This window comes from Hyaena hyaena, unplaced genomic scaffold (assembly GCF_003009895.1).
Source record: "Hyaena hyaena isolate Hyena2069 unplaced genomic scaffold, ASM300989v1 scaffold_862, whole genome shotgun sequence".
In the NCBI taxonomy this organism is placed as follows: domain Eukaryota; kingdom Metazoa; phylum Chordata; class Mammalia; order Carnivora; family Hyaenidae; genus Hyaena; species Hyaena hyaena.
In genome coordinates, this window is record NW_024081494.1 from 417,544 (window position 1) to 433,322 (window position 15,779).

Genomic DNA, 15,779 nt, shown 5'->3' on the forward strand with positions numbered 1-15,779 from the left:
TATTCTTGCATTCCATGTTATCTCTTGTCTTTGTATTCTGTTTTGTTTGGTTGGAAACCTCCTCATAATTTTTCTCCTATAGTAAATGTGATTGTTAGTAAACTGTTTCTGTCTTGAACTGGCACTTGCCTCGGTATAGGAATTTGGGTTCAGACTTTTTCTTCAGTTCTCTACTGTGATCTAGTATCCCAGGTTACTGATGACTGTATGTCATCTTGATTCTTGCTTAGAGCTCTGGTATTTTACCAGGGTGCATCAGGGTATGCCTTTTTTTTTTTTTTTTTTAAATTTATCCTATCTGGCATTTGGATTATGCTTTCTCTTTGAACTGTGCCATGTTCATTCAGGGAAGTTTTCTTCCATTTCTTGGTTATTCTGCCCCATCACAGTCTCAGTTTTTCCTATTCTGGAACTCCCATAAGGTAGATGTTAGATTTTTTGAATCTATACACATCGTTGCTCAGTTTTTCTTCCCTATTTCCAATCTCTTTGTGTTTTTGTTTTTGTTTCTCTTGTTCTTGTTCAATGTTCTTTATGTCTCCAGCCACCTAGCTTAGTGTTCAGCCATGTCTGCTTTATTAGTTAGCACATTCATTGACCTGTCAAATTTTGATAATCATTTTTTTGTTTCTAAGAACTCTTCTTGTTACCTAGTTCCTTCTTTTCCATAGCAGCCCCTTGTCACCTTATGACTCTAATATCCTTCCATATCTCTCTGAAGATAGTAAATCTCTATTGTTTGAACTAGCCTGTTTCTTTATTCTATTTTCTGTTTGTTCGTTTGGGGCTGTATTTATTTATATATTGTTGCTTAACAGTTTACCCCACAGTGCTTAAAACAATGAACAGTTTATTGTCCTCCCAGTTTTTGTGAGTTAGGAATCCAAAAATGATTTAAGTGGGATTCTTTGCCTGAAAGTCTCTCATAAGGCAGCAATCAAGGTGTGAGCCAAGTTGAGGTCTTATCTGAAGGCTCAAAAGAGGAAGGATCCACTTCCACGTTAATTCACATGATTGTTAGCCAGATTCACTTCCTTTTCAGTTGTTGCATTGAAGCTTCAGGTCCTGTCCTCATCAGCTCTTTGCCATAGGTCTCTCTCAATATCTATCTATGTGGACCTCTCCATACAGCAGCTTACAACATGGTGCAAACTTCCTCAGAACAAACCAGCAAGACAGTAAGAGAAAGCAAGCAAGAGGGAAGCCAGAGTCTCCTTGTAAACTGATCTTGGAAGTGCCCTTCTGTCACTTTTGCCATATTCTGTTTCTTGGCAGTGAGTCACCCAAGTCCATCTCACACTCAAGAGTGTGTTACATAGTGTATGAATACCAGAAAGAAGGAATCACTAAGGGCTATCTTAGATGCTGCCTACTGAAGAGGCCTTTCTTTTGGGGATTGGTTTTTCCAGGTCTCTAGTGATCTTTCCTTTTAAATGAAGGATCTTGTGGGTTATTATAGGTAGCTGGCCTGTGTTTACTCTACATCTGTGTCACTTATACAAGCTTCCTTTTCAGGTATGTGGGCAGACTTTGGGGAGGCTGGCTGGAATTCCTCCTTGTGTAATTCCATACCGTTTAGTGCGTATAGGTGGAAACTGTGATTTGCTACTAGCCATTAGTAAATGACAAACATGCTGAGTGGTCCCTCCCTTGATTCGTTTACATCATGTGGCAAAGGAAAAGGGATTTTGCAGATGTAATTATCGTCCTAAAATCAGTTGCTTTAGAGTTAATTAAAAGGGAGATTTTCCTGGGTGGGCCCGCTTAATCAGTTTGAAGCCCTCAAGGAGGGACAGGGCCCTCCTTGGGGTCAGAGATGCTCTTATGCAGGTATACCCAGTAAGCATGCTGCATGAGTATACCTGTAGAGAAATGAATTTCTTAACAATCTGAATAAATGTGGAAGTGAGTTCTTCCCCAGTCAAGCTTCCAGATGAGAATGCATCTTGACTGACATCTCATTGTTAGGCGTGTGAGTCTCTGAGCTGAGGACCCAGCTAAACTGAGCCTGATGCACAGATACTGTGAGATAATAAACATGCATTATTTTGAACCAGGGAGCTTGTGGTAATTTGTTCACAATAGAAAAATAATACATGTATTTCACTCCTGGTCCCTCTTTGTGCTGATCGTTTTTGGTTCTCTCTTGTGTCTACAGTGGATGTTTAGTGCAAAGTCAAGCTTTATCTAGCTTCCTCATTTGGAGCTTTCTTTAGGAAGTGGTCCTTTTCCTACAGAGAGCAGATCTTGGGCTGTGACTTGAGGGCATGTCACTACTGCCATTTGTGCCTTTCATTTCTTTCCTTTGGAAGTTGGGAAGAGGAGGAGTCTAACCTGCAGATGTTGTGAAGGCACTTGTTTAATGAAAGACCCTAATGATCACCCCTTACTCCATTTCTTTGAATGTTTTAATTCCAAGTTGGGAGCTCTGGCCACCTTGGTGGGAACCATGCTTATATAAGCTGTTTCCTTGTGTGATTTCCTCTATTCTCAATTTCCCACCACTCTGATTCTACTTGGTTTTCCTCTTCATGGAATTTCTTAAAACTTCTTGTCTGTTGCTGACATATTTTCCTGTTTTATAATGCTGTTGTGGTTTCATTCTTTAAACAAAACATAATTTTCCTAGCACTTCAGTGAGGACTTGGAAGTGAAGAAAGACAGAGGAGGGTAATAAGTCTGCATGAATACAGCCACACAATGTGGACTGGACTTTTTCTTTGTATAAGAAAAAAAAAATACCGTTTTGCTGCCTAACACCAATTTGATATATTGGTAATAAATATGACATGTTTCCGACCAAATGATGAGAAGGGGCAGAATTTTTCTTATAATAACTACTTTTCTCATGTTCTATTATTATTTTCTCCTTTTAAAGTTCCTACAAGCTTTCTTTATGAAGACTCTGATCTTTTTTTTTTTTTTTTCTTTTTTTACCCTCTTATTCACACAGCCTTTCTTTCTACTCTCTTAGGGTGGTTTCTTAGAACAAGTGCCTTTAAAATATTGCTGACACTATGTTTTATTCTAACACTAATAGCACACATGATGTAAGTGCTGAGGATGTTGAGATCATTGAACTAAAATTGTGATTTTAGAATTGTCTTAAGACTCTTTTAGTTCTAAGTAACACAAGCCTATTTCAAAGTAGTTTAGGTTGCAGAGAATTTATTAGACAGAAATTATAATATTTCACTGAACCCAAGAGTAAATTATATTCAGTTAACATGAGGATCTGAAACCAGAAACTAGTAAGTTGACAAGAACACATATAGTCATTACCTTTCTGTGTCTCTTATTTCTGTTTTCCTGAACATCTTCTTATTTTCTTTCTCAACAGACTCACTTTGTTTGGCATTGGTATGGCCAAATACAGTGGCTACCTAGCAGTGGTAACCACAATTTCCAAGTTTATGTCATATCAGTTCAAACAAATAGATAAGAGACATAATACCAGACTCCAAGGAAAAAGACTCTATAGTTGGTTTAGCTTGAACAAGTGTAATGTAGTCATGATGGCAGATTTTGTGGTAAAAACATGGCTGCTATGACCTAAGTTCTCAAAGAAGACATAAGAGAAATATGAATGGAAGATTGGACAGATATCTCAGGAAAGATATCTCTGCTGCAACATTCTTGCTTATATCCAGTGTGATATTTCATATTAGACATTTTAGCTTGTAGTTAAGACCATGAGCTCAGGGTCAAGTTGGCTTCCCTAGGGAATTCTACTAAACATTTAAATCAGAGTTAATACCCACTCTTCTCAAGCTATTCCAAAAAATAGAAATGGAAGGAAAACTTCCAGACTCATTCTATGAAGCCAGAATCACTTTGATTCCCAAACCAGACAGAGATCTAGCAAAAAAAGAGAACTACAGGCCAATATCCCTGATGAATATGGATGGAAAAATTGTCAACAAGATACTAGCAAATCGAATTCAACAGCATATAAAAAGAATTATGCACCATGATCAAGTGGGATTCATTCCTGGGTTACAGGGCTGGTTCAGTATTCACAAATCAATCAATGTGATACCTCACATTAACAAAAGAAAAGATAAAAAACATATCATCCTGTCAATAGATGCAGAAAAAACATTTGACAAAACACAGCATCCTTTCTTAATAAAAACCCTCGAGAAAGTTGGGATAGAGGGAACATACTTAAACATCATAAAAGCCATTTATGAAAAGCCCACAGCTAATAGCATCCTCAATGGGGAAAAACTGAGAGCTTTTCCCCTGAGAACAGAAACATGACAGGGATGTCCACTCTCACCACGGTTGTTTAACATAGTGCTGGAAGTCCTAGCATCAGCAATCAGACAACAAAAGGAAATAAAAGGCAATCAGAATTGGTAAAGATGAAGTCAGACTTTCACCTTTTACAGACGACATGATACTCTACATAGAAGACCCGATAGACTCCACCAGAAGCCTACTAGATCTGATCCATGAATTCAGCAAAGTCGTAGGGTACAACATCAATGTACAGAAATCAGTTGTATTTTTATACACCAATATTGAAGCAACAGAAAGAGAAATCAAGAAACTAATCCCATTCACAATTGCACAAAAACCCATAAAATACCTAGGAATAAGCCTAACCAAAGATATAAAGGATCTGTATGATGAAAATGCTAGAAAACTTATGAAGGAAATTGAAGAATACACAAGGAAATCGAAAAAAAATTCCATGCTCATGGATCAGAAGAATAAATATTGTTAAAATATCATTACTACCCAAAGCAACCTACACATTCAACGGAATCTCAATCAAAATTGCACCAGCATTCTTCTCAAAGCTAGAACAAACTATCCTAAAATTTGTATGGAACCACAAAAGACCCCTAATAGCCAACGTAATGTTGAAGAAGATGACCAGAATGGGAGGCATCACAATCTCAGACTTTAGCCTCTACTACAAAGCTGTAATCATCAAGACAGTATGGTATTGGCACAAAAACAAACACATAGACCAATGGAATAGAGTAGAGAACCCAGAATTGGATCTACAAATGTATGGCCAACTAATCTTTGACAAAGTGGGAAAGAGTATCCAATGAAAAAAAGACAGCCTCTTTAACAGATGGTGCTGGGAGAACTGGACAGCAACATCCAGAAGAATGAAACTAGATCACTTTCTCACACCATACACAAAAATAAACTCAAAATGGATGAAGGACCTGAGTGTGAGACAGGAAACCACAAAACCTTAGAGGAGAAAGCAGGAGACAACCTCCTTGACCTCAACCACAGCAATTTCTTACTCGACACATCTCCAAAGGCAAGGGAATCAAGAGCAAAAATGAACTATCGGGACCTCATTAAGATAAAACTTCTGCACAGCAAAGGAAACAATCCATAAAACTAATAGGCAACTGACAGAATGGGAAAAGATAGTTGCAAATGACATATCAGATAAAGGGCTGGTATCCAAAATCTATAAGGAACTCACCAAACTCCACACCCGAAAAACAAATAATCCAGTGAAGAAGTGGGTAGAATACATGAACAGACAGTTCTTCAGAGAGGACATCCACATGGCCAACAGACACATGAAATGATGCTCAACATTCCTGATCATCAGGGAAATACAAATCAAAACCACACTGAGATACCACCTCATGCTGGTCAGTGGCTAAAATGAACAAATCAAGAGACTGTAGATGCTGGCGAGGATGTGAAGAAATGGGCACCCTCCTACACTGTTGGTGGGAATGTAAACTGGTGCAAATCCCCTGGAAAACAGTGTGGAGGTTCCTCAAAAAATTAACAATAGAACTCCCCTATGACCCAGCAATAGCACTGCTAGGAATTTACCCAAGGGATACAGGAGTGCTGATGCATAGGGGCTCATGTACCCTAATGTTCATAGCAGCACTTCAACAATAGCCAAAACATGGAAACAGCCTAAATGTCCATCAACTGATGAATGGATCAAGAAGATGTGGTTCATCTATACAATGGAATGCCAAATGGCAATGAGAAAGAATGAAATCTAGCCATTTGTAGCAACATGGATGGAATTTGAGGGTATTATGCTTAAGTGAAATAAGTCAGGCAAAGAGGGACAGATACCATATGTTTTCACTCATATATGGAACAGGAGCAACTTAACAGAGGACCACGGGTGAGAGGAAGGGGAAAAATAGTTAAGGAGAGAGAGGGAGGCATACCATGAGAGACTCTTAAATACTGAGAACAAACTGAGGGTTGATAGGGATGGGGGAGAGGGGGAAATGGGTGATGGGCATAGAGGAGGGCACTTGTTGGGTGTTATATGGAAACCAACTTGACAATAAACTATATATATAAAAAAAACCCCATGGGCTCAGAGTCAAATGTACATTGATTTGATACCAGACTTGCCACGTACTAGTCGTGTGACCTCTGTGAAGATTAAAATCTTTTTGTGTACAATTAGGATGATAAAGCCTATCTCCTGGGGTTGCTGGTGAGATAAAGGGAGAATATACATGGGACATCTGAGGCACTCAGTAAATAGTAATTACTAATTACAATTATCAGATCATTTGGGAAAGATTATGTGAATGGAGAATATACACTTTACCACCTCAATAGTGCAATAGGATCTAGAGGCAAAATTCTAGGTGCTACAGAATTGCATAGTCAATAAAAATCTAAGAGGGAATTTTGCCTTTCCCACACACATGGCCAAAGAAGTGGATACAGGTGAGGCTGATGGTGTCAGGACCCAAGAATCTACACTTATTTTTAGAATGAAATTTTTGCTTCTGTTGATTTTTGAAAGAAATGTCAATGGTTTCACGATCCTAAAGAAAGCCAAGCAGGACTGGCGGTTACTGGTATATTCATCATAGCTCATTCCAGCTAGTGTCGGTTCTGATGGTTGCTACATTCATTCTACTTGGTAGCAGGCCTGTTTGGCTTGGCTAGACACTTATCCAGAAAAATATTTTTGAATATCACCCCTGGGAACAAAGTGTGTGTCATCATTTTAAAGACTTCAGCTTTTTGTTAAAGGAGATGCATCTTTTTCTTTATGAAACAGTAGATTTCCTTTGCACTTTTCTGACTTATATGGTAAAATTGTGGGGGGCAGCCATCATTAAATGAACTCTTAGTGAAGGTATATAAAATGAAGATTCAGATTCTGTATAGTTAAATGATACCAAATGTAAGCCCAAAGTTAATATTTACATAAAGCAGAGCTAGCTACCAGACTACATTTATGGTTTCTTTTTAAAATACAGTGTATGCTGTTCTATATGAAACTGCCGTAGAACAGTATCTCATTGACTAACTGTGTAATTTTCTCTTAAGTTATGCAGACATTTTGATTGAAAGGGAAGTGTTAATGCAGAAGTACATTCATCTAGTTCAGATCGTAGAGACGGAGAAAATTGCAGCTAACCAACTCCGGCATCAACTTGAAGATCAAGATACAGAAATTGAAAGACTTAAATCAGAGGTACTTCCCAGTGACTAGATTCCCCCTCATTGTTAAGCATTTATTGCCATATCCTCAAAATTACATAAGGCCTATGAAGGCAAAATTTTAATCCCAAACTTCGTTCCTTTGCCATCAGCGTGTACATGTTCAGACCACTAATCTGTGTTGGAAATGAATCTAGTCTATGTTAGGATTAGTTAAATATACTACAATAAAATACCAGAGTGATATGCTCCTTTTTAATTATTTTGTGCTCCTCATGTCCTTCATTTGATCAGATATTCACAAGTTGACTATAAAATTTAACTGTTTTTAGATTAACTATAATAGTAATGATAATTGTGAATCTGTCATAGATGCAATTAAACTCCCAATGATAACTAAGGAAAGACCAGAAGTGAACTTACACTTTACTGCATCTCCATGGAGTTCAACTTTCTCCCCACTAGAACTTTGAAAATCACATTTGAGTTAAAGTTTAAGACGTAGACTTTCTAGGGTACATTTTTTACTGAAGTTGGAATTCCTGCCTCTCTCTATCTCCTCCCCCACCCTTTGAGGGTGAACTTCAGAGGCCCTGCACCCCTCGATTGTGAGATTGTCCCAAATGAGAACAGAAGATGGTCAAGGTATCTTCAGCCCCAGTGGTGGCCCCAGATCCACCCATACTCACAAGTGCCTCTGTCTACATATGGAAACCCGAGGGTACCTTCCTTGCTATCTTGTTATTTATTACTCGTGGGAAGCGGTTAGTAACTGAAGAACTGAAGAGGAATGTGGAAAACAAGACTTCCCCCCACTTTCTGACTAGAGGTGCACTAGCATTTTCTTAGCTTCAAAGAGCAGAATAGGACAGAATGAAACCCACTACTAATTGTATCCCATTGACAGAACACTTCAGGATCCTCAGCCCTGGTAACTTTCTTGTTAGTTTTACAGTCATCAGACAATGATTTCCTCTTTGTTTCCTCACACCTTCCTCTAAGACACACTCTGAATCCTGTGAGGGGTTTCACCTCCTGCTGTCTGTGTACCTCACCTCCAGTTTACAGAGCATGAGTATAAGCTTGATTCCACCTGGGATCTGATTGCTTCGCTGGTGATAAGTTGCAGACCATGCTCACCATATCATTAGTGTTGTTAACTTCCCAATTCAACCCTGAAATCTCATATAGTGAAAACAACAACAGAAAACTTAACAAACCTGCATTTTAAAAGACTATATCAGGCACTGTAATTTAAGACAAAATTATTGTGTTCTTTCTTTGCCACAGTATGCCAGAGCAGATGCTTGTCTGCTAAGTGAAAGAGGTTGGCATTTACTCTACAAGAGAAACTCAGCACCAAGCAGTGTTCCCCAATATTTGTTTGTGCATGCTTATCTGTCTTCACTATGTTCTATTTTCGTCTGAATATAGATTGTAGCCCCAAACTGTCAGTTGCAGGTATGTCTTGTGTGGTTGCTTGGCAGGAACCATAATTTATTTTCTACTCCTTTTTTTCCCCCTACTTTTCTGCCAGAAAATGGCAGAAATGTGCATTTGTTATTGGTGACAAAATGTAAAGGCAGGTCAGAGGAAGCAATCATGATTCTGAACTTTTTAAGTGCTTGCTAGCAAAGCCGTAGAGGTTCTTACCTTTGCAAGAGCCTACAACTGAGAGGTAGTCTAGTGATTTTTATTACTAGTGTATTTGGACGTATATCTGGTCTTGAACCGCCCCACAGGTCACATAACTAAGTTGGAGCTATAAAGAGATCCCATGTAGTTTCGTTCCTTTTTACCTTTTCACCTTTTCTTGGTTGTCTTGGATAAACTCCAGGGCTCTGAAGTTCCTTTGCAGTTACCATTTTACCAGGGAATTCTGTGGGCCTGCTGTACTATGTGTACCTATCTGGAAGGATGCAGGCTGATTATGGGAAGCAAGAGCTCTGGGCTGAGTGTCACTGCATTTGGAGAACACGGGGCATTCTAGGAAGCTGACAATTGGGCAAGATTGGCAGGCAGCGTGTCACTCAGCTCCCGTGAAGGCCTTGACCTAGTCGTCACTGACAGGCAGGGCCAGACTTTGGGCTAACATTTCTCCTAACCCAGATCCCAGTTCACACTTTCCACAGTCACTTCTTATAAGCACTTTTGTTAGCAACATAACTAAACAGGCTTTGGGCGAAGTACTTTCTTTCTTTGCCTCAGCACCAGTGGAAGAAAGGATGCATAAAAAGTAAAAGTTTCCTGAGGATCTCATAAGCTCCCTTGTAGGCATAACTTCCTGTGAGTTATGACTATAAGCCAGTATTTCCCATTCATGACATGGGCCAATTTTGTGTTATAGATTATTGCTCTTAATAAAACCAAGGAACGAATGCGGCCTTACCAAACTAATCAAGAAGATGAGGATCCAGACATCAAGAAGATTAAAAAGGTAGGATGCTGGGTGTTTCTTGCTTTCGGGAAGAATGGTGATCAGTTGTCTGTCCTGTAGTGATGTCTTTCCCACCCTGTCCCTCAGCTGAGAACCATCTTGGTATATCTGTTCTAATGACTCTCAGACCTGCCCTTCAGAGCAATCCAGGTATGGCTACTTTGGAAAAGTTTCAGCTTGAGATTTTTTTCCAATTCTGGGAATCCCCTTTTGTATACTCTGCAGAAAGGATGCCAAAAACAGATGTTAAGACAATAGTGTTCTCAAGTAGGGTTAAGTAAATGCTGTAGAACATCCTGATTTTGTGCTGTTTTTGTATTCTAGGGGGTATTTTTTTCATGTTTATTTATTTTTTGTGGGGGGGGGCAGAGAGTGCATGGGTGCACATGCGTGTGAGATGGAGAGGGACAGAGAGAGAGAGGAGGAGAGAGAATCCCAAGCAGTTTCCACACTCATTGTGGAGCCTAACACAGATCTTGATTTCAGGACTGCATAATCATGACGTGAGCTGAAATCAAGAGTTGGAGGCTTGGGGCACCTGGGTAGCTCAGTCCATTGAGCATCCCTTTTTGATTTCAGATCAGGTTATGATCTCCTGGTTCATCAGATCAAGCCGAGCGTCAGGCTCATGGCTTGTAGCACAGAGCCTGCTTGGAATTCTCTTTCTTCTTCTCTCTCTGCTCCTCCCCTGCTTGTGTTCTCTCTTTCTCTCTCTTTCAAAATAAATAAGTAAACATTTTTAAAAAAAGAGTCAGACACTTAACTGACTGAGCCACCCAGTCACCCCTAAGGGAGTATTTTTTTTTTTTTTTTACAAATAGTTTATTGTCAAATTAGTTTCTACATAACACTCAGTGCTCATCCCCAAAGTGCCCTCCTCCATGCCCATCCCCCCCTCCCCCCCACATCCATCAGTCCTCAGTTTTTGTCAGCATTCAAGAGTCTCTCATGGTTTGCCTCTCTCCCTTTCCCCCACCATTTCCTAAGGGAGTATTTTTAAATGACATTTATAGATATTTCTTTTAGCTTTAGATTTCAGTGCTTATTTAGAAAGGATTTTTTTTGAATCTGTGAGAAGATTAACTAAATACATCTGCTCAGATTTCTGTTTTATTATCATTATTACTTTCTTGTTTAACATCCACACAATCAACAGATCTTTCTACTATACTGTCACTTATTCCTGTGTATAACTCTAAAAAGATTTTTTTCATGTTTATTTATTTTTGAGAGACAGAGAGAGATAGAGCATGAGCAGGGATGGGGCGGAGAGAGAGAGAGACACAGAATCTGAAGCAGGCTCCAGGCTCTGAGCTGTCAGCACAAAGCCCAACATGGAGCTCGATCTCACAGTTCATGAACTGAGGCTGAAGTCGGATGCTTAACCTACTGAGCCACCCAGGTGTCCCTGTGGTCCCTGTGTACAACTTTTGCAGTTAACCAGACACTGGTACTCACTCTGGTCTACTGTATTTGATTTAGGTCATCTTAGGTTTTGAGTTCCATCATCTTAATTCTCTTGTATAAATCATCTACTTAGCTTTGTGAACATTAAGTGAAAAAATTCATAGTTACAGAACTTTTTTTGGATACATACCTTTAAATCTTTATTTCATCTTAATTTTTTTATTCCTGTTTTTTCTGTGCTACATAATTTCTCCCTTTTAGTTGTAACAAAACTTTAAACATTGCTCAGAGTTTGAAATAGAAATGCTTCTTAGAACTGAATTGAAATGTTTTCAGTTTTTAAGGAATAAAAAGTGAAATAACACCATTCCTTTCTTAGAATTCAAAAAAATTTAAATTGAATTTGATTTGTGTTATTGTTACAAGATTAATACTCTTGCCTTTTTTTTAGTAGTATGAAGTTGTAAACAAAGAGATGAGTAAAGTACAGTTTTCAGGGTTTTTTGTTTTGTTTTGTTTTTTGTTTTTGTAGAAACTGGTCTGTTAGTATGAAAAGTAAACCAGCTTGGCAGTTGATACCTGACTAAGTAAACAGAGACTGTTTAACACAAAAATTGATTAAGGTGATTTTTGAAAATATTTCTGTTAAATGGAAGAATAGTGATAAGTACTTTTTGCATTTTCTACCTTCCTATTTCTCAATAGAAGCAATTAAAAGTATATTTTTAAGCTTGTTGAGTAGGCTTTGAAATTAATTCTAGTGTGCATTATATCCCAATCATTCTAATATCTGTGTGGCAAAATGAATTAGTTTCTCTATTCTAATTTGGCAAATATCAACATAATTTTTATCCTCAAGGAACAAAAATTTAAAATATGACAAAGAAGTTTTCCATTATATTTCTCCAAATAATGTGCATACAGATTCCCCCATAGAATTCTATAAAAATGAGGCTAAGTTTTATTGTTTGAAACATGGCAGCTGTGTGAATGCCTGCCTGAAAATTGATAGTATGATGACAGCACTGGTAGGTAAATGAAGGAATTTTAAACGTTGCAACAGAAGAGCAGTTGTTTAAATACTTGACAATTTAGTCTACATGGGTGAAATAGTAGGGAAAAAATAAGAAGTGTAAGACTGTGTTGACTAGATAACAATAATACTAAAAAGAGATTTGGTACTGATTTCATGCTTTCAATCATATAAGGATTTGCAACTTGCTTTGTGGCTGAATCTGCCATTTAGCTATCATGCACCCTAGTAAATAGTCATATAACGTTTTTTTTTTTCTAATTTCTGAGAGGGAGAGAAAGAGACAGTGTGAGCAGGGGAGGGTCAGAGAGAGGAGACACAGAATCTGAAACAGGCTCCAGGCTTTGAGCTGGATGTTAGCACAGAGCCCGACGCGGGGCTCAAACCCACAAACCTTGAGATCATGACCTGAGTCGAAGTCGGACGCTTAACCAACTGAGCCATGTAGGCGACCCAATATAACGGTTTTACATTGAGAAAGGACTTCAGATTTTTTTCATTCATTATTTTATAGGTGAGAAAATAGAGGACTATGGTACAAATTTACCCAGCAGGTTAGTGCTCAGCCTTTGGGTTAGGCATTATGACATGCATCTCTCTGATTATCATCCAGCATTTACCTGGATACTTGAAAGATGTTTAGTAGATATTTGTTGGCTAAAATGCATAGGTTTGTCTGTTATTTTTCAAATCATACCTAGGGATTCAGACCAAATTTAGAGGCTATCATGTTTTCTACAGAATTGAGTTTTAATTATATTTCATGTTTTTTTTTCACAAAATAATCTCCATTGCAATCCATTAACATGTGTTTTCACCATATAGCTAAGAGAGAATCCTTACAGTTAACAAAAAGCAGGTAAAAGAATGCCTCTGATTGCATCTTTCCTGTGTGACTTACCATGAAATTTAGTTTACTCAGCTTTAAATAGAAGGGATCAGATGAGCTGTTTTCTAACACTTATTTTTTAAGTTTCTTAAAAAAAAAAAAAACGCTCAGTAACAACATATCAAATAACCCGATTTAAAAGTGGGCAAAGGATGTTTCTCCAAAGATGAAATGATATATATGTGATCTTTGGAGAAGTCATATACATATGAAAAGCTGCTCAATATCACTAAGCATCAGAGAAATACAAATCAAAACCATTGCGTAGTGTCACCTCACGCCCATTAGGATGACTACCATCAAAAAAACAACCTAAGTATTGATAAGGATGTTGAGAAATTGGAACCTTTGTGCACTGCTGGTGGGATTGCGAAGTGGTTCGACTGCTATGGAAAGCAGTACAGTCACTCCTCGAAAAATTAAAAATAGAACCAACAGTGATCCAGCATTTCCACTTCGGGGTGTATATCCAAAGGGATATACAGGATCTCGAAGAGATATTTGCACTCTCGAGGTGACTGCAGCATTATTCGCAGTAGCTGAGAGGTGGAAGCAACTCTAATGTCTCTCAGCAGATGAATGGATAAACAGCATGTACATACAATGGAAAGTTATTCGGCCTGAAGCAGGGAGGAAATCCTAGCACATGGTACAACATGGAAGAATCTTGAGGGCTTTATACTAAGTGACATTAACCAGTCACAAAAAGATAGATACTGTGTGATTCCACTTACATGAGCTATCTGAAGTGCTTAAACTGACAGCAACAGGAAATAGAGTGGTGGGTAGCAGGGGCTGAGGGATGGGAGAAGTGGGGAGATGTTCAGTAGGTATAGAGTGTCCATCTTCCAAGATGAAGAAGTTCTGGAGATCTGTTGTACAACAACATGAGATATTTCACACTACTGAGCTGTGCACTTAAAAATGGTTAAGATGGTAAATTTTATGTTATGTGCTTTTTTACTACAATTAAAAATTTCCAGTATCTGATTTTATATTGTTAAAGAATAGACCTTCAATGTATTCCTTTATTAAAATGTTAATAACTAAATATGTAATATTATCATATTCTGGAGTCCATATTAGCAGTCCTAAAGAGCTTAAGATATGGAAGAAACTTGTGAGGCTGAGAAAAATATCCTTTAAAAAATTTTTTTTTTAAACATTTATTTATTTTTGAGACAGAGACAGAGCACAAGCTGGGGAGGGGCAGAGAGAGAGGGAGACACAGAATCTGAAACAGGCTCCAGGCTCTGACCTGTCAGCACAGAGCCTGATGTGGGGCTCAAACCCAAGGACCGTGAGATCATGACCTGAGCCAAAGTCAGACACTTAACCAACTGAGCCACCCAGGCGCCCCCCAAAAATATCATTTTTAAATCCTCTTTTTTTCTGCTATCTGGAAAAGTCTGCCATGATTTATTCTAGTGATGGGACCATCAGTGCTCCAACAAAAAAGCAATGTTTTATATGGCACAGAATGGAAACCCTACTGATAGGCTTATCAAAGACAGTCTCATACCTCCCTGAGATTCTTAATGTTGTTGTTGTTCTGTAGGTTCAGAGCTTCATGAGAGGATGGTTGTGTAGAAGGAAATGGAAAACCATCGTGCAGGATTACATTTGTTCTCCTCATGCTGAAAGCATGAGGAAGAGAAACCAGATTGTGTTCACCATGGTTGAAGCTGAGTCAGAGTATGTTCACCAGCTCTACATCCTGGTGAATGGCTTCCTCCGGCCCCTGCGAATGGCAGCCAGCTCCAAGAAGCCTCCCATCAGCCATGACGATGTCAGCAGCATTTTTCTCAACAGGTTTGTCTTGGCATAAATCAAGAGTCTTGTGAAAAACCCATTTCTATTTCTCAAAAGAATTTTTACTTTACTCTTACAAGAATAAGAATCAGAAGTTCACCTTTATTGGGGCGCCTGGGTGGCTTAGTCGGTTAAGCGTCCGACTTTCACTTAGGTCATGATCTCGTGGTTCGTGGGTTCGAGCCCCGCGTCGGGCTATGTGCTGACTGCCAGCTCAGAGCCTGGAGCCTGTTTCAGTCTGTGACTCCCTCTCTCTCTGACCCTCCCCTGCTCGCGCTGTCTCTCTCTCTCTCTCTCCTAGAAATAAATAAAAATATTAAAAAAAAAAAAAGAAGTTCACCTTTATGAGTTTATGATATTAAAAATAAGAAAGCTATCATTTGTGTTTTATTTGTGTGAGTTTACATGTCTTTATTTTGAATCATGACATCTAGTTTTCTCGGTCTTTTCTCTGTTTGACCTATCTTTTCTTGTCATTGTGTGGGTGTGTGTGTTGGAAAAGATAATCTCCTTCATAAGGTGAGGGAAATGGAATGAGTAATGGGTCTTTACATGTGATTTATACAGATGTACTTTAAGAAGAACAAAAACTAACAGGGGGCCTGCGAATCTCTGGCAAATTTATTCGCTCAATAAATATTTACACTATTCTTCCTGCTGTGTGTTCATCAGTGAACAAAGCAGAAATCCTTGCTTTCATGTAACTTAAGTTTTGATGTGGGAAGACAATGAATAGTAAATAAGTGAAATATACAGTATATCATATGTTGCTGAGT

General features: G+C 38.6%; 1 protein-coding gene across 2 annotated transcripts in view; it reads left to right on the plus strand.

Annotated features, from left to right (window-relative positions):
• Positions 1-15,779, plus strand: part of RASGRF2 (Ras protein specific guanine nucleotide releasing factor 2) — a 240,674-nt gene that overhangs the window by 87,009 nt on the left and 137,886 nt on the right. For both annotated transcript variants that reach the window (XM_039220115.1, XM_039220116.1), the window contains exons 3-5: positions 7,312-7,459; positions 9,773-9,862; positions 14,750-15,003. In XM_039220115.1, the coding sequence (XP_039076046.1) occupies positions 7,312-7,459; positions 9,773-9,862; positions 14,750-15,003 (492 nt within the window). The remainder of the gene's footprint in view (positions 1-7,311; positions 7,460-9,772; positions 9,863-14,749; positions 15,004-15,779) is intronic.